Here is a 21244-nt window from a genome sequence, read left to right on the forward strand (position 1 = left end):
GGGTCAGCGGGGGGAACCTGCGAGCTGGAAGTCCTGGGATCGGAGGTGCAGATTGGGCTGGGAGCACGGGAACACTGGCCTGCTTTTGGAGACCAGCAGAGAAGCACAGGGAGAGGTTTGGAGAGAGAGGGGGGAGAGGAGAGCAAATGTTGGAGCAGCAGACGGTGGGCCGGAGGGAGGGCTGCTCAAAATGACGGTTTCAAGTTTCTGGTGATGTCACATGTTAAGGCACTCCTCTTAAAACAAGTGAACTTTCTCTCAGGCCTCTGCTGATGGATGGGTCTGTGGGGAATTGTCTGGGCCTCAACACACACACACACACACACACACACACACACACTCAGCCTATTGAATTGTTTCCATGTTTCAGCTCTCTTCTCCAACAGTGGAAATATGGTGAGGTTATCGGCAGCGTTGCATAAGAGCCTGGCCGCTGCTGCGCGGTGAGCAAACTGGAAAAAGCTAGCCCTCATTAGATCAATGTGGAAAGGTTCCAAACGGAGGTAAATATATAAACCAGCGTTCCCCAGAAGTGTCCGAGGTGACTTGAGTCCTGCAGCTGAAGCGAGCGCTTTCAAACAACAGATGGTCCAGGATACACACATTCCCAGGGTTATTTTGGTGCATTGTTCCACACAGGAACACAGTTTAAGCTGAGTGTGTGTGGACGTTGGATGTGTGTGTGTGTGGAGGTTTGGCTGTTCTAACATTGTTCCTCAAGACATTAAATCTGTCTCTGTATAATTTATAGTTTGCAACAACAGTTGGAATGATTTTTCAACCTGTTGAATCATTCAGAAATCCTCTCTGAATTTGTTATGTGGGGTTTTTGTCCGACTGCGCAGCGTGTGATGAAAAGGAGCAGTAAATGAGAGCAGGATAAAGAACGAATAAAGGATTTAAATTAAGTCAAATGTGTTAAAGCAGTGGGAGAAATTCAGCTGTGCATTTTCCATTCAGGTCTTTAAATGCGGTATTATTCTCCCGCTGTAGTTTACCTCTGATGAGAGATAAATCTAAACCAAAGATCGGCTTAGGAGGAAGAGTTACATTAGCGTTTGTACCTAATTCTCCATAAAGCCATTATACATAGTAATAACACAAACTGTCCACCGGCCAAAGACATGCTCGTTAGGTTCATTGGTGACTTTAAAATTTCCCGTAGGTGAATATGAGCGTGAAAGGTTCGTCTGTCTTTATAGCTGCGTCCCAATTCAGGGGCTGCATCCTTCAGAGGACGTATTTGAAGGCCGATAGCGTCACAGTGGCGCGTCGGAGGCTGTCCCATTTCGAAGCCTCCTTCAGATCCTTCAAGGCCCAACATATCCCGAGATTCATTGCGCGCCAATCCAAACGAGATGCCGGACTCTGAAACGGCCGAGGAATACACTTTAAATGTAAAAGGTTTTGGTTTCAACTCGAATAGCTGCGATACAAATGTTATAAAACAAGCTTAAAAGCTTATGTTACGCATGTTATGATAGCTAGTTAGGCCGCTAGCTAAGCAACAGGAGCAGCGTTTGGTGACGTAAGGTTAAAGGTGGGAACAGCTGACTCAAACAGGAAATCCTTCGTAGACTTTAGCAGAGCAGAGCGGAGACACGTTTCTGGGACGCGCCGGAGACGGACCGCAGCCCGTGCTGTGGAATCACGATGGAGGTCGCAACACAGACGGAACGCGCCGGATACGGATCTTGTGGGTTCGAGGGGTAAGAATGACTCATCCTCCGCAGACCGCTTCCTTCAAAGGATGCAACCCCTGGAGTGAGACACAGTTTATGTGTCAGCCCTGTGATTGACTGGCGACCTGTCCAGGTGTAACCCCGCCTCTCGCCCACTGACAGCTGGGATAATAATAATAATAACTTTATTTATAATGGACCTTTAAAAACCGAAGTTACAAGGTGCCTTACAGACAAATATTACAATACACAGATTAAAAACAGGCGGACAAGAAGACAGTTATATTAAGATGTTAAAATAACCATAAAAATAAATAAGTAAAAAAGCACACCAGGTGAGAGAAAGCCCTGAGATAGAAGGAAGTCTTCTGTTACGATGTAGAAAAGGGACAATGACTCAGCTAATCTTAGATCTTCTGGCAGGGAGGTCCAAAGTTTCGGGGCTCGAACGGCGAAGGCCCGATCACCTTCAGTCACAAGGCCAGATTCTGAAACGGAGAGGTCCCGCCTGTGGATCTCAAACAGCAATCTGGCACGAGTGTGGACAGACTCCAGCAGAAACAGGTCAGGAAACGCTGAACAAGTTGTTCTCGTTAATAAAAACATCTTCTTTTTTTCACATCCAGCAGTTACCGAGCAACAGGGTCGTTTAGCTGACGTGGTGACAACAAGAGGAGGAAATACCCGTTGCCCTGTCAGTGATTCGGGTTGCTGTTGAATTTTGCTAATGGATTTTAGTTTGTGATCAGATGCAACACGAATGAATACTACAACTAAAGTGTAACTGTTAAAAATGACTCGTCTTCAGTGAATGAACCATGTCAGAGTCTCTGACCTTTTCCCTCCCTCGGCGTGTGGGACAGTTTGAGATTGTTACACCTACGAGTGAATTTCAGGCATCCATCTGGAATCTGCTGCAGAGATTAACGTCCTCACACAAAACATTAAACATGGTTCACCTACAACATGCCAACACTGCTCTCCTCCAGTTTTTAAAGGAACTCTTGTCAGTTTTCCCAGCACTGTTTCACAACAAGAGGCCTGTACTACAAACTGTGGTACCAAAATGCTTCAATGGCACCTTAAACGTCTCATTTCAGAGAAGGTGGTGTGATTGGCCTGACCCAAATCAGGTCAGATGGAAAACTTGCAAATTTGACTTGACTTTGACTCAACTAAGTTGCAGTTGCTTCTTTACTCTGCTGCAGAAACTCGGTCTCTCCCTTTCACATTATTGGCAATAATTCACTCTACTGTACACCAGCCACCTGTTAGTGGCTCTGGTTCTCTCTCTATAAATATATGTACTGTATACATTCTGTTTTGAGAGCTGCTAAAGGAGCTTCCTTTTTGAGTGACAGCTCTTATTGGCCTAAAGATGGCAGAGTCATCTGGTCGAACTGTTGCAGCTCCAACGTGAGGCTTCGAAAACATCTACTGGTCGGACTGGGTTGGAATCTAAAGCGCAGAAACAAACAAAGATTGACAGACAGACAGACAGATAGATAAATAGATAGATAGATAGATACTTCCTCTGCCTGCGGCCCGTGGTGCACTCTCTCTTTCTCACACTCACACACAAACACACACACACTCTCTGGACAGACAATGTCTTTCGTCGTGACATTACTTTGCGCGCTGCTTTTGTGGGACTTGCGAGCCAGGGATCGTTCTCAGGTGAGTACATCTAACAATGTGTATTGCCCGCTGCACATTGCTCGTGGATGCACTTCCTTTACGACTGTTGTAAAAGTCGTGCAAACTCTGCAGCAGTTGGCACAGGACGTGAACTTGGCATGAAAAGTATCGAGACACTCGCCCCGCCTTCAAAGCCTCCTGGCTTTAAATAACCACTTTGCGTTCCGTGTCAGCTCTCGTTCACATTTAACATATGAACTGTCGAAGGATGTGTCATGCAATGTTGAGATGGTGGATGTCTTACTGTTACTTATATCAGGTAACATCCAGCCTAACCCTGGCCCTGAGTTTATTCAGATGCTGAATTATATAATGTTCTGTCTGAATCAATCTGCAGGCAGACAGAGTTTCTGGTAGTGAACGTGTTACGCTCACTGAGGTGAGGATCCAAACGCCGGACAAAGAAAAGTGTTTGAAAGGTGGAAATGTAGTGTGTAGGTGTGATGAGTGGAGGTGTCCTTTACACTGGAAAACAAGCGTCTGACAGTGGTCCTGAGGCGCAAGGAGAAAAAAAGATGAATTAACAAGAAGTCAGAAAAATACAACAGAAACTAGACTTCACTTGAATTCACTAGAGCTGACGATCTGTGCACTGTAAGGGTTGAACAACGATCCGACGAGTGGTGGAAGAGCCGGGGTCTTTGTACTGCAGGCTGATGAACTCATGACAGGCAGGTGAGTTTACTGATACCCCTTTTCTACCAGTTCAGTCAGGGCTGGTTCGGGGCCAGTGCCAGTGTTTTTGTGTTTCGACTGAAAATGAACCGGCTCTCAGCCAGGCAAACAGAGCAACACCATCTTTGCTGGTCTAGAACCACAAACCGCTTACATCAGTGGTGAGGGGCGGGGTTGCAGTGACCAAAGAGACCAAACGAGTGTCTGTTTCTCTACATTCAGCTACACAAAACAAGGAAGGTTGTGGATACAAAGACGAAGCAGAGGTCGGCCGAGGAGACAGGCTGAGAGGATGACGAGCTGAAGATTGCCAGGTGTGATGAGACAGAGCCAGAGTAGGAGCAGCCACGCCCACGCCAACATGAACACATGGAGGCACACAGGGAAACACTGGAAACTCAGTGACTAAACGATGGACTGCAGTCTCTCACACACCTCTTTCCTAAACTACATTAGAGTAAAATTGCTTCAGCTGGGGATCTTAACTGGGATTGGCTTGAACCAGTGTCCAACGATCTTAGATCTTTTTGTGACTCTGTCGATCTTACACCGATGATTAACTCACCCACTCGTCCAAATCTCAAATGACCCACGAAGTCCAACTTAACTGTCTTGATTTTAAAATAATAATCTCAAAGATTTTCATTGAAATAAATGTCTGTTAAGTCTCTATCTATCGCCGAATGAGATAACACAATGGTGACTGAGCCGATGGCCCACTGATGGAAGCCTTTGCATTTGCAGTATATAGTATTATTTTGGGCTGGGTGTCTGTGGCGGCGCCCAGTTAGTGACGCGTTTTCCATCAGCCAGCAGTGGTTGGTCTGCCAGAGAGGGTAGGCGGAGCTAAGCGGCTGCTTTTCCGCTCTCTGCAAGTGTTGCGAGTAAACAGTAATCTACTATGGCTGAACAAACAAAGAAAAGATGGATGACTACAGATACAACTTCAACAAGAAGTGAAAATCCAAAGAAGAAGAAACAAACTCGACGCTCAGATGAAGCAAACAGTCTAAAAAGGAAAACCAAGAGTTACAACCGGAGCCAACCGTGGACGTCACACATGCAACACTGTCTGGATATCTGAGAAGTGTGCTCCCACAGTTACTGATTATCGCCACCGATGCCGCCAAAGAGAAAGAAACTGAAATCTTCGAGATAACATCTTTAAAGTCATGGATAACTAATAATAGAATAATAACTAATAATATTTATGTGTTAAGGTCCAGAATATGTAGGCAAAAAGACGCCCTGCTTGTATAACATCAGGTCACACATGTTGGCTTCACTGACTGCACTGAGTGTACGTATAAATAGCTTCTGTACCCAGAGGATTAGTGTGTTGAAGCAACTGCCTCTCACCTGGACTTACACGAGGGAACTCCTACACACACACACACACACACACACACACACACACACACAGAGCTTTAAAGAGTTTATATAGAGATGATGTGTTGAGTCAGGGGCCGGGGGATGAACCTATAGAAAGGCCTCGGCTCACATCTGTGTGTTAGTATCACACTGGAGTGAATACATTTAACCAACGTGGGAAATAATCCAGGAATGTTTTCATGTGTCAAATGTTCAAAATGACATTAAAACACAAAAAACACAAAATCCGGCTGAGGCCCTGTAAACAAACAGACTGATCAGATGCATTCTTCTGTGATCAAATAAAACTGTATTTAACGTATATAATAACAACACAAAATATGATATTTTATAGGCTCATTTTGAAGAATTAAAGGCCTGGTTTGTATCTCACTATCATGTGTGAGAAAGGGGTTCTTCAGGCTGACTTAAACATGCTAAGAATGATCATTTTAGCCTTATTGCAGATCTTTTTAGCCTCTTTCAGCTCATTTTTTCTTGCTTTAAACCTGGTTTGCAGCAGGAAGCCGTTTTCAGTCTTTCAGTTTCACCTGGAGTCAAAAGAGACAAAAAAAGAGTGAATACATAGAAATGTAGAATCTGTAGGCAGGGTCGTGGATTTCCGGGAAGGCACGTGTTCTGTTTGAACTACACTTGTAGTCCGAGTAATATTGACCAATCACGTATCAGCAGGCTGGGCGTAAGCAGGAAAAAACAGTCCGTGAGGAGAGCAAAAGCAGGCAGAACGTAATCCATAACGACATCCCGGCTCCATCAGCGCGATCTGACAACGATTTAGCTTCTTATTCATCTCTATAAACAGACATCTGCATGCTAACAGCTAACAGCTAACAATCTGCTCTACATCTAAAATTTAACATGAAAGCCACCAAGCGTTCAGATTTCCCGACTTCCTCGAATGCATCAGATCGATCCGACCTCCGTTCATCAAATGAGCATTTTAAAAGTTTGTTCTCCTCTTGAGGACAGACCTGACAAAGCTTGAGTGTTCACTTCTTACAAATCTGCATCATGATGTTGACATTTCGGCAAAGGTAAGACCCGATGATAACAAGTAAATCACAAGTTTCTCTTTCTGTAACAATGCAGAAACGCGGGAAAAGCAAGTCTTGACAGGAAGTCGATTATTGCTTACCGCCCGGCACGTTAACCGGTGTCCCCAGAGGCAGTCCACATGTTAAACAGCCACCAGCTGTTATTCTTGTGGGATTAAATAATTGATAAACTGATGCAAAATAAAAACTGCTGTAATTAAACATGGCGCAGTCGTTAGCTCTGTCCGCTCACCTTTTAAACTGCACACATCCAGTTTCTAAAGCTGCTTTCTGTTGGAAAAGTGTCTTCAATGAGGCGTATTTTTACTGAGTTGTGCTGCCCATCAAATGTGTTTTTGCTGATCGACTTAGAAGAAAACTACATCAGTCATTTTTCCTGAACTGTCGTACATGAACAGAGGGTGGAAGGCCTAACAATGCACTCTTAGAGTCCTTAACTAAACCCCCCTCAAACTGTAATTTAATTCTATTTTAAGGCAGACCTGATGTGACGTCCGACTGAACACTAACTAGCAATGTTAACGCTAAACACAGTTGGACTCAGTCCCTGATTAAAGCAGAAATAATAGGATGAAATGCTGCTTGTTGGCGAGGCAGCTCTTTAAATGTTAAGTTTGTGTTATCTGCAGTTTGGTGGTTCATGGTTTGTTTTATGTAAAGCTCAACATGTTTCACATGAATGCTTCTGCAGGGCTGGATTATCACACTAGAGGGCAAAAAAGAGCTGCGTGTCCCCTCTTACCCCCACTAATCCTTTCTGTCAGTGTGCATGCTGTAACCTGTCTTTAAGTAGGCATTAGATACAGTGAACACTACAGAGAACACATGGCAGCTGTGAGTGCAACAAACCTTTTGTTATACGGATATAAAGCGGACTGAACAGACAACTCAGGGACAGATTAGACCTTAAAATCATCAAACGTTGACATGGCTGGATCAGAGGAAAAGAAGGACAGCAGAAGTTCAACATTAGACTCAATTCATCAAACTTTCAAAACGTTTTTACCTGGAAACAGTCTCAGTTTGACCTGCAAAAGAAAACCAGACCACCAGCTCGAAGATGTCTCTGTAGTCATTGTAAATGTCTGGGGAAGTGAGGAGCGAAAGAGGCTTTTCTGTGACATTTTCCACGTCAGTGTTTTGCAGCGTTTTCTGTGATTGTTGCGACCTAAAACTCCTGTTTCCGGCTTTTTCCCCTGTAACACTCCACTGTGAGCGACTGAATGACACTAAAGTCAATGCATGATGCTTCATATTGTCTCTCCAATCCAACTCTTAATGATTTAGACCCCAGGATAATTGCATCATGTGTCAAAGCCCTTTATCAGGACTCTCTCCTCTGCTGGAAAAATAGTCTGTAAGTGAGGGCAGCATGTGTCTTACTGGACACTGTTCACTGGAATCAAACATGTCGCTATAGTATTAATTTCCATTTCACACTTAATACCTTTTGTTTAATAACTCCAACATCCAGAGTCTACACAGAAATGTAACTTCTACTTTACTAGTTGGTGGACGCATACAAGCGCAAGGCGGTGATTCTAGTTATTATTTCAGGGATAATTAATATTTTAGAATTTAATGTTAAAAAAAGATCAAGTACCCCCTGCAATTCTTCAAAGTACCACTAGGGGTAGTAGTCGTACCCCCATTTGAGAAACACTGTTCTAACAGATGAATTCAGCCATAATTATGAAAGTTAAAAATGTATATCTGTTTAAACTGTTCATATATGCACACAATAAGTAAATATTGAATTTATTCGCTTATACAAACCTTTATTAAAATATTAGATTATTGTATAATATTGATATCTGTTAATTTATTATCACTCTGTCAATACACGTGTCTGTGTTGCTGTGTGTCCCTCTCAGCCAATCAGCGCGCAGATTCTCGCTCCTCTGGATGCACGCCAGCTCATTAAGACCCACTTAGCGTTGACGTCACTAAGCTGCTTACCGCGGCAGCAGGTGAATGGAGGGAGAAACTGAGGAAGATCTGTTTACATTGATGTTGGTCTAAAAGGTAGTGCAGACAGCATCATGACGACATGCGTCTGTAGAAAATAGAACTTGTTGAAGCCGACAGATTACAAAAACCAGCAGGATTTATTTCACAGTCGGAAGGTGAAGTCTGGAGTTTGTGAGTGATCCAGGAGGCCGGGATGGAGTGCAGCGGCAAGGTAACTGCTGTCATACAGGACTGTGTTTGCTCTGCATAGAGGTGGAAAAGCTTGATGATCACTGCAGGGCACACAAAGACATGTATTTGCACATGACTTATTATTATTGCACGCAGCTTTTATGCTTTGTAGTATGCTTAATTAGGAGTCAACATACTTTGCTGATTTAAAGTAACAATATCTGCACCCTCAGACATCATGCAAGTGACCTTTGCTGACCTCTGCAAGTTCAATCACAAAGACAAAGAAAAACTATTTCTAAAGATAATCGTCAGCACAGCAGGATTTCTCTCTGTGTTTTGGTGCAGGACGACAAACGTGGGAAGAGAATAAAAACAGGAAGCGAGTGAACAGCAGAAATCTAAAAGACGAGAGAATTCATTTAAAAAGTAAAAATTCTAAATGCATCAAAATATTTAGTAAAAATGTGATTTTTTAAATGTATGAAATACTGGAACAAACGGTTGTTTTTTGTTCTCTCTCTCCTGCATGTACTTGTTCTGCAGCCATGAGCTGCCTCCATTTCCTTTGTGTACTAATTGCATTATGGGACAATAGTGTCCATCAACACCATGACTCTAGTCTGCATAACACTGCAGTGAGAGAAATCAATCCAGCCTCATATTCATGAAAAGCTGCAATAACATTTAAATGTCCCTCAGTTCAGACGTATGATCACTGTAAGCACTTAAAATGCAGCAGCTGTCAGTGAGTGTATTATTTTATTTATGTATTTATTGAATTAGGACAGTGCACATTAATAACTTATCATCAATATGCTTCAAAGTAAATATGCTGGAAATCTACAACTACAGGTCACCTCACAGGACCTCAGGACAGCACACAGACATGCTCACCAACAGTTGTACATACAGAATGGACACATCTGTGACATGACAAATAACACCCACGTACAATAAGTTGGTTAAAATGCAAGATGATCCCAAACCCCCGGGAACATGCATCAGAGGAGGAGACGCATGTTATGCATGAGTGCATAACATAGTTTTTAATTAATGTTTTAAAGTTGTCGCAGTCTCTGATACGTGCTGCTGATTTGTTCCAGGAGTGTGAGCCTCGAACAGAAACCACCATCAGGCTAAATACTGTTCTGCGCCTACATTACAGTCTCCTCCAGTTTGTGCTCTGGTGTTTATGGTGTTGTTGTGTTTTTTCAAGCCCATTTAGGACTTTAAAAACAAGACAAACATCCATGAAAGTTTGGAAACTGTCAAAGTCTTGAATATTATACTTACTAATGATATTGTATTGCAGACATTGTGAGTTTAAGAGGCCGGCTGCGTGTACAGCTGTGTGATGTAATGTACAACAATGCATCTTATGTTTTATATCTGCAAAGAAAATACAGCTCTGGAAAAAATTAAGGGACCACTGCAAAAATCTGTTTTTCTCTGGTTCTTCTATTTACAGGTTTGTGCTTGTGTGAAATGAACTTTTGATTTATTGCAAACAACATTTCTCTCTACGTCCAAATCAAATATTCTCATGTAGGACTTTTATTTGACGACTGGTTTAGAAAACAAAAAAAGGTTTTTCAGAGCTGGAATAATGCAAAGAAAACAAGTTCATGAAACAACAGAATACTAATGTTTGAACTGCAGCGTTCACAGATCAATATTTGGTTTTTAATCACAGCGTTCTTGCATCTCTGCATGCTCTCCTCCCGTCTGTCACAGTGCTGCTGGGTGACGTTAGGCCGCTCTTGGATCCGTCTTCCTCCTGATCACATTCAGGAGGTTTTAATGGGGTTCACATGGAATGGGCGGCCATGACATGTAGAGAGAGACGCTGATTTAAGGGACATTGGAGTGCTCTCTTATTAGCTGTATGTAAAAGTTGTGCTCAAATAAAGTATTATGTTTAATTTAGCTTCGACTTGAGGGAGGATTTCTGTCTTATGTTTGTGTCCGTGAAGGAAACCTCTGAGTTATCTGTGTGAGGATGTTTGAGAGGTCCGATAGACTGAACCTCACTGTCAATGCGTCTGACCATTCTGTAGATTTCTGTGTAAATACTGAATGAAAGTTGGTCCCAGACTGCTCTGAGTGCTGTCTCTGGTGCTGATTGGATGGATTGTGAAACGCTGGCCCGTTGGTCGATGTTTTTAGTGATGTTTCGCAGGTGAATCATGAAGAGCTGCTGTTTGATGCAAACTGCTGCTGAACTTCTGTCTGTTTTTCTGACTTCAGATGCCTTTCCTTACTGATGCATACGTGTGCATTAAACAGACAAACTGTAAGAAAAAACAGAAGTAATGATAAACTATGGATCTACCCCTGCTTCAACAGAAGCTCAGTGTAAATATGGCAATAAGATCCTGATCAATACTTTTGATTGAGTCCTCTCTGAAAGTAGAGAATCGTGTGGTTCTGGACCCGGTGCCCCGCTGTGTTTGAAATCCATCCATGACTCCACTAAATAACGAGTTGTGTCTGTTCTGTGTTAAATGGAAAACATGTTTACCTTTGTGTTTGTCTTCTAGAGTGAGCATAAACTGTGAATAAGTGACACGTCTCTGTTTCTATGCAGAACTGACTCTGTGTTTCTCTGTCATCACACCAGGTGACGCCCCAGCTGATGATGGCTGTGGGGACGGCTGTGATTGGCTCCCTGCAGTTTGGATACAACACAGGTGTCATCAATGCTCCACAGATTGTGAGTACTTAGTGAGAGAGTGATGCGTGAGAAAGGAGAACAGATGATGTGATTTCAATCCAGGATGTGCTTTTAATGCTTCACCTACACACAGAAGTGATTCAGCTCACACTGGCTGAAAAGAAACAAACAACATGTATGCATCTTATCTAAAGATTATTTTATTTATTTATGTAAATTAATATCACGGGTCAATAAAGCTAATAGCTAAATAATCTGATATCCCCACTGCCAGGGCCGAGTTCACCTGAAGTGATTATTTAAAATGTCGTATCAACAATGAGAAATCAACTAAATCGATTAATTGGTTGACGTGTAATTTATCTCATTAATAACTTAAATAAAGTGGTTAACACTTTCCTACAATACAACACAAGCCACACAAATCGCAGCGTTTCAATGCACTAACCAATTGATAAACTATATTTTCCTTTGAGACTGGACACAGGTACATTTTATGGTTGCACAGTTTCAAAGTCCCAATGTGACTGTAACTGACATCACTACAATAATAACTGTCTGCTGTTGACTGCACCGTCTTTGGAGAATTAAGAGTATTATCTGTAAATAAACATCCAAATTATTATTCCCCCGAACATGAAGAAAAGTAAGCGGCATGTTTCAGCTCTTAGTAAAGTTTTCTCAAAAGCTGCACGTCGCCCAAAAACCTCCAACAGGAAGAGAGGAGTGTAGTGCTGTAGTGCGGATTGTGTATGTTGTGTGAGAGGTAAAATCAGAGGCAAAATAACATAAAGTCAAACTCATGTGGCTGACGATAATATCTTAACAAAATCAACCTAACCCAACCTAACCCAGCTCGCCCTATCCAGGTTTTTGGGGTTGGACAGTCACATGATTTTGTTTCAGCTTTTTAAGGGTGTCATCGAAGAGTCAGCTCGAGGGCGCTTCAGTGTTGCGTGCCACCGGCTGTTTCTTGCATGTTAATCTAAATCTCTCAGGCCAATGAGAAGCTTCTGAGCATGTCAACTGCAACTGAAGGTGGTCTGACAGAAATCTGAAATGACACGGAGCAGGTTAATGAGATAATGCAGCAGTTTGTTGGAGGCATTAAGGATAAAGGAGCTCAAGGTTATCAGACCAGTTAAGCATGTTGTGCTTGTAGATGCCCCCTGTGAAGAGCAGTTTTCCAGAACCATGTATCGGTATTAAGGAGGAGGTAGGGAAGCTTTATCTATAAAGAACATTTACAACACAGAGGAAATTAAAAGTGCTTTACATTTTTGGCGTGATGGAATAACAAACAAAGTAAATGCAAAGATGAAAGATAATGAAAGAAGAAATTAGAGCTGGGCGACACAAATCACATGAATACAAACGTCTGCATCGTTACTGTATTTGCACAAATAGTAATTTTTTAACTTGAGTTACAAATTTGTGCAAAACGGTGTCGACAAACCGACAATGAGATTCTCCTCATGTCCAGCTGACGCAGCAGAAATGATTGATCCAAACTCCATTAAAAAAACAAGCATTTTAAAAGCTGTTTGCTCGTCTTGTCTTGCAGAGCTCGAAGTATAAATTTAGTCTTTTTACAAATCTGCCTCATGATGTATTTCTCTTAGGATTCTATAAATGTCTTTATAGCAATGAAATGGTTCTTACATCTGCCACATTTCAGCCCACGTGTGACTTCCTAGATACAGTCAAACTGCAACCCACCAGAGACAGATGGACAGGTGCTTCTCAGCTCAAACGAAATAGTGGTAGTTGAAACTGCTTTGTGGGTGAAGTTATGCACTGAGACACAAAGACGTTTGTTTTGCCAACTTATCTGGAAGGGTGAATATTCGCATAAACAAACACAGTTGATCCTGCGGTCAAACTTGTGCAAATAACGTAACAAAGACTTCCTTTAGTTTTGGTCTGAACACAACTTCAGAGTTATCAGCCATCCTGGTGGCTCTTTGAGGCTGTGTGTTTACTTCTGAGCTAATTGCTAACACCTCATGCTGGTGATTAGCAGGTATTATGTTCACCATCGAATCTGGCAAGTTAGCATGCTAGAATTTTCAAATAAAGAATATGATAGCACTTTGAATTACTCACACAAATTGGAAAGGTAAAATTTGCTGGTGGTAGTCAGAGTATCATCAAACTTAGTAGGATCGATGCTGTGTAGATCATGAATGGCTGTCCCAAATATTAGAGCAATCCCTCCAAAAGTAGAAAAGAATCAGGGGATTGTTAAAGTTAGTAGTTGTTGAAATTAGCAGTGTGGACCAACGTTCTGACAGACCGACACTGTCACGAGCCACGTCAAAAACCTGAAACAAGTTGAATCTTTGGTGATTCCTTAAACTAAGCCTTCTGTGTTTGTTCTTTGTTATAGATCATTGAGCACTTCTACAATGAGACGTGGCACAGCAGGTTCTCAGAAGACATCTCTCACAACACTCTAACAGCTCTGTGGTCGCTCTCTGTGGCCATCTTCTCTGTGGGAGGAATGATCGGCTCCTTCTCTGTCAGCGTCTTCGTCAACCGCTTCGGCAGGTATGACTCTTTTATTACCAACATCACAATAAAGACACCTTCCTTTAAAAATGACAGACCATTGATGAAGGCTCTCATTATCTCTGAAGGAAGAACTCCATGCTCATGGCCAATGTGCTCGCCTTTATTGCTGCTGCATTTATGGGTTTCTCCAAGCTGGCTGGTTCCTTTGAGATGCTCATCATTGGACGGTTCATTATTGGTCTCTACTCCGGCCTCTCGACTGGATTTGTGCCCCTCTATGTGGAGGAAATCTCACCCACATCTCTCCGAGGAGCATTAGGCACTCTGCATCAACTTGGTGTGGTGATCGGCATTCTGATGGCGCAGGTGAGAACTCTTGAACCAGTTCCAGCCTGCAGTTGCTAAAGAATGACACTCAAAAATCTGTATGTATTATGATAGTATCATAGTGTAAAGCTCAAAGCCCATGTGGGCTCTTGATGGTGATGGTAGCTCAGAAAGTTCATGGGTCTTACTTAGACGACCTCAGCCGAGCATGGGCGGGTCGGTGTTTGGGCCCCCAGAAGATTACGGGAAAGAATTGGACATACCATTTCAACGGCGAAACATGGGTACTGTTTGGGTCCGAGGTGGGCTGCATTCATACAATAACCAATCTCAGCTAATCCACGTGGGTCCTCCATGGAAACTGAGGACAGTTGTGGCCTAAATATATTCCTTGATTAAACCCTCTTTGGTCCCACTTGGATGCTGTTAAATTGTCAACAGTAATTCCCACTCTTGTCCAACAAGCTGGAGTTTTAAACAATGAGAGTAATTTATGAACCCTTCACAACTAAAAAGTCCATGCCTAATCATAAAATGTGGAAACCTCCGGATCTCAAAGATTCAACCCCATGCAAAGAAAATGTACGTCACTAACAGGCAACCAGAAGATCCATGGGCTGCTACAAATGCTACCACCTGTAAAGCCACTTTGAGTTTTCTTTCATATAGTTGAAAGCAGTTAAAGCTTCTGTGAAAGACACAGAAGAGAAAATTGGTTCTTGTACTGATATCACTCAGGGTTGAGTCACTCTGCGGGAGAGCAATGTAGACACATCAAGTCAACAGGCTGAGCTTATCCAAGATATACAAACCTACAAGATCACATTGATGATTTCGATAATGGAGGATGGAGTTGCACTGTTTACGTTCTGGAGATTCCAGTAACACAGCAACGCCAGTTCTTGTTAGAGCTGAAGATGCAACAAACTATAGATTACCTACTGCTAAGATGGGGACCAGAGAGTTGGAGGTCATTTTGGTCCACATTCTTTGCCACCAGCATAAGAGGAGATATATGCAAAGAGTCAAGATCATCCTGTACTTCAACCAAGTCATGGATCTATTGCAAAGGTCTACCCCCCTCTGTCGCCTTCGCCTTCCCATAGTGCATCCTGTCAACCGACCAGGCCACCTTCTTCCATTGCTCCGTGGTCCAGTTCTGATGCTCACTTGCCCACTGTAGGCGCTTTCGGCGGTGGACAGGGGTCAGCATGAGCATCCTGACCGGTCTGCGGTCATAAAGCCCTTATTGGAAAATTACCTTCTTACCTCACTGATCTTAATTCATCAGATGTGTCAGATCTCTCTCGACAAACTGGTTATTGTTACATGTTCCACAAGTTAGGTCAAAACTTAAAAGACTGCGCTTTAGTATAATGCGGCTGACTCTTGGAACAAGATACAACATATTAGGAGTAGATTTTAGTTGATGGGTTAACAGATGGTAAAGTTTAGGTGGTCATTTCATGTTTCCCAGTTTTAGTGAGTAAATGACTTTGTGTTTTGATGCAAGTATATCATGCAAAGATATGTCGATGGTCGATCCCCTCGATCCACAGACTCTGTGCTGCTCACCGCTATGAAGCCCATGGAAGAGACACACTAAGAAGCTTCTCTTTGTTTTTCTAGACACAAACCGTAGAACAAAGAAGGTCACACGGAGCCAAGGCTATATTGGATTGTCCTGATTGCTCCCTGCTGAGCGAGTTTGAGCTCCTACTTTCGGGCCATAGATACAGAGCTCCTGCTCAGAGGACAAAAAGATACAAAGCCTCTTTACTGTGCTCAGCAACTCGGAGCCTGAAGGCACTTTACGCATGTATTTATGTGATAATTGTTTACAGTCTTTATTTTTTGTTTACCTAGTATACTTTTTGTATACCTAACAGTAACATTTGACTTGATTGAGTTTGTCCCCACCGGTCCGTCTCAGAGGATTACAACTTTAGGCCCCGGAGAAACGTCCTGTACTATGAGTGAGCAAGAGAAAGCAACCCATGTAAACAACTTAATTGGAGTAATGCCTTAGTCTGATAATCGTCCGTAATTAGATAATTGTGTGCATGTTAACCTGCTGTGGGCTAGAACAACAAATGTATTGGAGGGTATTGTTTTATATGGCCTGCAGGGGCGTCAATATGGACATGTGACTAAAAAAGCAGTTTATGAGAGTCGCAATTGTAGACACTTTTTGACATTGTAAAAAAGATATGTAAACAACAAAACAAGTTTGAGAATCGTTCAGAGAACTGTTGCAAGTTGTGTTTCGAAATACACTTCTGTCCATTAAAGCTAAAGTAAGACATCTATTTTTTTTTTCTTCACCAAGGAACAGCAAAGAAGCTTAGAGATAACAACGATGTGCTGTGCTCTTTCCCCCAAGCTTTTGTGCTGCTCTGGTAGAACAGTTTCACGTTCTTCAGAGGCGTGACGAAGGACGAAGCCAGAGGACAGGTTCCCAACCACATGAAAATACAAAAGAACAGTTCCTCTTCTATAATAAAGGGAACTGAAATATTGTTTCTTTGGCCTCTTAAAGTTTTCCCCAAATCAAATAAACAAAACGAAATGTGTAGAAAGGTTTTTTTAAAGACAATAACAAATGGACAGAACAAATAAAGTCTGCAGGTGTCAGGCTATCGTTTGGCAAGCACGGTTCTTGCACACGAATGGCACTAAACCGCCCTGATGCAGGTAACCTGGTTGAAAGAATCTTATTGTGGTGTTTCTTCAAACTAGGATTCAGGAATGTCAAAACAATCAGAATAGACAAAAAGGGCAAATAAATCTCACATGGGCCTGAACAGACCAGAGTGTCAGCTCGGCTGATAATATCTGCTGCTTTAGCAAGTCAAGGAAGGATCAGAATGAACCCAATTCCACCTCTTTTAAAACCTAACGAAAGCGATGTTTGGTTATATGTTGTACACAGTGTGTGTAAGCTGTGCATTGTGTCTGTGTTGTGCAGATCTTTGGGATTGAAGCCATCATGGGGAATGCCTCCCTGTGGCCCCTCCTGTTGAGTTTCACTCTGCTGCCGGCCGTGCTGCAGTGCATCCTGCTGCCCCTCTGCCCCGAGAGCCCCCGATACCTCCTCATCAACTGCAACGAGGAGAGCAAAGCCCGCAGCAGTGAGATACACAAACTGGAATACACACATTTTCCTCATATTTCACAAAACCAACAATTAAAAACAACTTAATTAATACCTTACCTTAACTCCAACCACACCTTTCCCCCTCACTGTATGAAAATCTTCAGGCTGACGTAGGTGTAACTTGAACTTGTGTCTTGCAGTCCTGGTGAAGCTGCGGGGCACAGACGAGGTGAGTGAGGACATGCATGAGATGAAGGAGGAGAGTCAGCAGATGATGAGGGAGAAGAAGGTGACCATCCCTGAGCTCTTCCGCTCCCCGAACTACCGCCAGCCCATCTTTGTTGCCATCATGCTGCAGCTCTCACAGCAGCTGTCTGGTATCAACGCTGTAAGTCAAACGACCACAAAATCTTATTCATTGTCAAATGGACAGAGTGTTTCACACCTTAGAGTCTAATCAGGTTCAAGCTAACACAACAATGTCTATATTTTTAGTTCCTACAGTAGATTCCTCTTCTTTTACTCTGCAGGCAGATTTGACCAACTTTTTGGACTGTGCATAAAGTAGCAAAAGCCACTAACATGATTATTCTTTCCTGCCACAAAATGATGACAGAAATGGCAATAGATAGAAGTGAGATTAAAATGAAGAATGACGGCAGGTGAGGTGGTTAAAGCATCTAAAAGTGCAGAGGCATGTCTTACTTGGAGGTCTGGGAGTGAGGTGGGATTCCCAAGGAAGAGATGGAGGTCTTGGATGTAGCGAAGGAAAGCTGCTACCAGTTAGATAAGCTGAATATTTATTGTTCCACTTACCGGAGACAGATGAGCAGGTGCTCTGCAGCTGAAAATGAACTCAGGTAGTTGGTGTACGTACTGCTTATCAAACTGCTCAACCTCTCGAAGAAGCAGTAAAGTGAATCCAGACGCAGTACCTGGAGAAGTTGGTCAAATTAACAACGCTGTGTGCACCGCCAGATGATGTTATGAACCAAGACAGCATTAAGTTTGCTTTTGGTCCGAACACACCATCGAGCCTTCAGAGCAGCGGTTCACTAACACAAACTCTCTGTGTCATGTCGTCCTCTTCAGGTGTTTTACTACTCGACTGGGATCTTTCAGCGAGCAGGTGTGTCCCAGCCCGTCTACGCAACCATCGGTGCAGGAGTGGTGAACACGGCCTTCACTGTGGTTTCTGTACGTCACAAACTAACCTTCTGAAAAATAGAAGAGCCTCACATGTTTACACCTGTATTCTGTAATAAGTCTCTATGTTTCCTTCTGTGCAGTTGTTTGTGGTGGAGCGGATGGGCAGAAGACCACTTCACCTCATTGGTTTGATGGGAATGGCGATCTCTGCAGTTTTTCTTACAGTTGCAATGGCACTGTTGGTAAGTGTTTGAGATCACCTTTGGTTAATCCATCAGGCTGTAAGATAAAGTGACTGACGGCGTTCGTCGTTTTGTTCCCATCAGGACCATTTCAGCTGGATGTCGTACATCAGCATCGCCGCCATCTTCGGTTTTGTAGCCTTCTTTGAAATCGGCCCCGGCCCCATCCCGTGGTTCATCGTGGCCGAGCTCTTCAGCCAGGGGCCCAGACCGGCCGCCATTGCAGTTGCTGGTTTCTCCAACTGGTCCGCCAACTTCGTAGTGGGGATGTGCTTCCCATATGTTGAGGTAAGAATCCTTAAAATTACAATTAAGATGCTGTGCTATATATTCACCCAACTAGCATAGTATGTTAGCTAAGTGGTCATTAGCTAATGTAAGTCCACAGCTAACGTTAGCATTAAATCCCTAACTAGATAACAGCACTGTTATTTTTCTGTTGTCACACTCTTGTAACACATTCAAAAAGTAGTGGCAGACAGCAGTGAGTGTGAAATTAGAGGAAAATGGCCGCCGTGTGAATTTGATGCATTAACCTTCCTTTACTTTTTACCTTTGTGTCCCTGCAGCAACTCTGTGGCCCGTACGTCTTCATCATCTTCACTGTCCTGCTGCTCGGCTTCTTCGTCTTCACCTACTTCAAGGTGCCGGAGACGAGGGGCCGCACCTTTGATGAGATCGCAGCCGGTTTCCGTCAGTCAGGGGGTCATGGTGCTGACAAATACTCAGCACCTGAAGAGTTCAACACCCTGCGGGGGGAGGACCCCGACCTCTGAGAGCAGCACACACGCACACTCACGTGCAGCAAAGCTATGTTTCACACATTGGGTACACTTTTAGATCATAACTGTCGTGTTTCACACATTCTTCAGACAGTGTTAGAGTCAGTGTTACATAAGAGGTCTAGTCTACACACATACTGTAACAGATGGATGACCTGACTGAGGATATCACATGGGCTCAGTCTGCTCTCAGCACCTGTCATGCTGGTAAAAATGGCATTACGTTTTTAAAACTAAAGTTCCAGTTAATAAAATGGAGGGATCTATCAGACCTAATGGAATTAAATCTAAATTATAAGTATGTTTTTATTGTGTTTATCACATAAAATAAAATTTTAATTAAAGTTTTTGTTACCTTAGAATGAGGGCGTTTGCCCTCTTCCTAGGAGTCAGCCATGTTGCACCGCCGTCTTTCTACAGCGGCCCAGAACATGTTTTTTGCTTATTTGGGGGCCACCATAGGTTCTCCTCCAAGCTTCAAATGTGTCGGTGAAGGAAACAGCTGCAACCTCACTGCTAGAAATCACTAAATCCTACACTTGTACTGTGAGCGAGTGAGTAAAGTAAGAACAGAAAGCGGTGGCAATAAGACAAATTAAATGTTTAGAGATAGATTATTGAGTAATATTCCTATGCGAAATAGAAATTGTAACTTAAGTTTGAAACTTAAATTGCACATAATGCAAGTTGTGCATAAAAACACCAGAAACCTTCTTAAAAAATCTTGCAAAAAATGTTTTTATACTTGGCCAAGACGGAAAGGTTGGAGCATCGGTGAAAAGGAAAATATGACAAAGTGCAACGGGCACAAACTTAATGTTTAGACTATGATGTACATGAAACGTGTGTTAAACGTCACCAAATAACAAAATCATCAGATCTTTGTGAAGCGATGAGGATGTAAACTTTCTCACAGTGGTTTTATGTGATTTGAGCTCAGAATGATGTTTTTTAATGGTCATTTGTTTGTGTCGTCTTCGTCTGCAGAGATGTAATGTCACTGACTGGAGAATGAGCTCAAACTTCTGTTTATATCAGTAAACTTATATTTATAAAGCAAGATTGAATGGACAAACTCTTCAAGGTATAATAAGTAGGATTTTTCCTTGCATTTTGTCAACAACACATTCAAACTGGGCCCCTCCTTCTGGGCTCTTCGTCACCGGAAGCTCACTCGCACTCTCTCGTGCGAGAACACGCCCACATCGGAGAGCTAACACCGACAACATCACGGTTACCTTAGCGGTAGCATGCTGACCGCCGGTTAGCTTTGCGCTAGCATGCATGGTTAGCTTATCCTGCCCGGTTTGAGGCACCTACCTGTCCAACAGAAAGACGGCCTACTCTGCACCGCTCTTTCGCCATGTTCGTCGGTCTGAATGGGGCCCAGTTGCTAATTTGAACCACTCCCACACTCACCTATACGCTGTGATTGGCTCAGGGAACCACAACAGCGCCCCTCCTGAAAACGTCACACACACACTCACCAAATCACACGTATAGAGGCCCATAAGTGACGATTTATATATTATATTTGTAAAAGTCTATTCTTTATTTTTCTGGAAAAATCCTACTTATTATACTTTTAAATCTTTTAAATAAACTGACATTTTTGAAAATTGTTTTGCACTAAATTTGGATGGAAATTTGAGTTCTGACTCTTGAAAATAATAAGATCCTTAGATGCTACTTTGACTCAGAGTCAATCTTGTGATCTACCGATTATAAAACAAATGTATGTTAAGTGTTTTTTAGTATCATGCTTATATTACCATGAATCTACACTTCTAAAGGAGTTGATTTTGTCAGATA

At 42.7% G+C, this 21244-nt stretch overlaps 1 protein-coding gene across 1 annotated transcript; it reads left to right on the forward strand.

The window, feature by feature from the left end:
- Positions 1 to 8666: 8666 nt before the first annotated feature.
- On the forward strand, positions 8667 to 19426 carry slc2a1a (solute carrier family 2 member 1a). Its single transcript, XM_069659479.1, has 10 exons — positions 8667 to 8684; positions 11268 to 11360; positions 13711 to 13871; positions 13961 to 14201; positions 17131 to 17293; positions 17460 to 17647; positions 18352 to 18456; positions 18549 to 18650; positions 18735 to 18938; positions 19220 to 19426. The coding sequence occupies exons 1-10, from the start codon at positions 8667 to 8669 to the stop codon at positions 19424 to 19426; spliced, it is 1482 nt and encodes a 493-aa protein (XP_069515580.1).
- The last annotated feature ends 1818 nt before the right edge of the window (positions 19427 to 21244 follow it).

The sequence above is a fragment of the Semicossyphus pulcher genome, unplaced genomic scaffold (genome assembly GCF_022749685.1).
Source record: "Semicossyphus pulcher isolate SPU_LCO1_2020_fin unplaced genomic scaffold, fSemPul1.0.p SCAF_13, whole genome shotgun sequence".
In the NCBI taxonomy this organism is placed as follows: domain Eukaryota; kingdom Metazoa; phylum Chordata; class Actinopteri; order Labriformes; family Labridae; genus Semicossyphus; species Semicossyphus pulcher.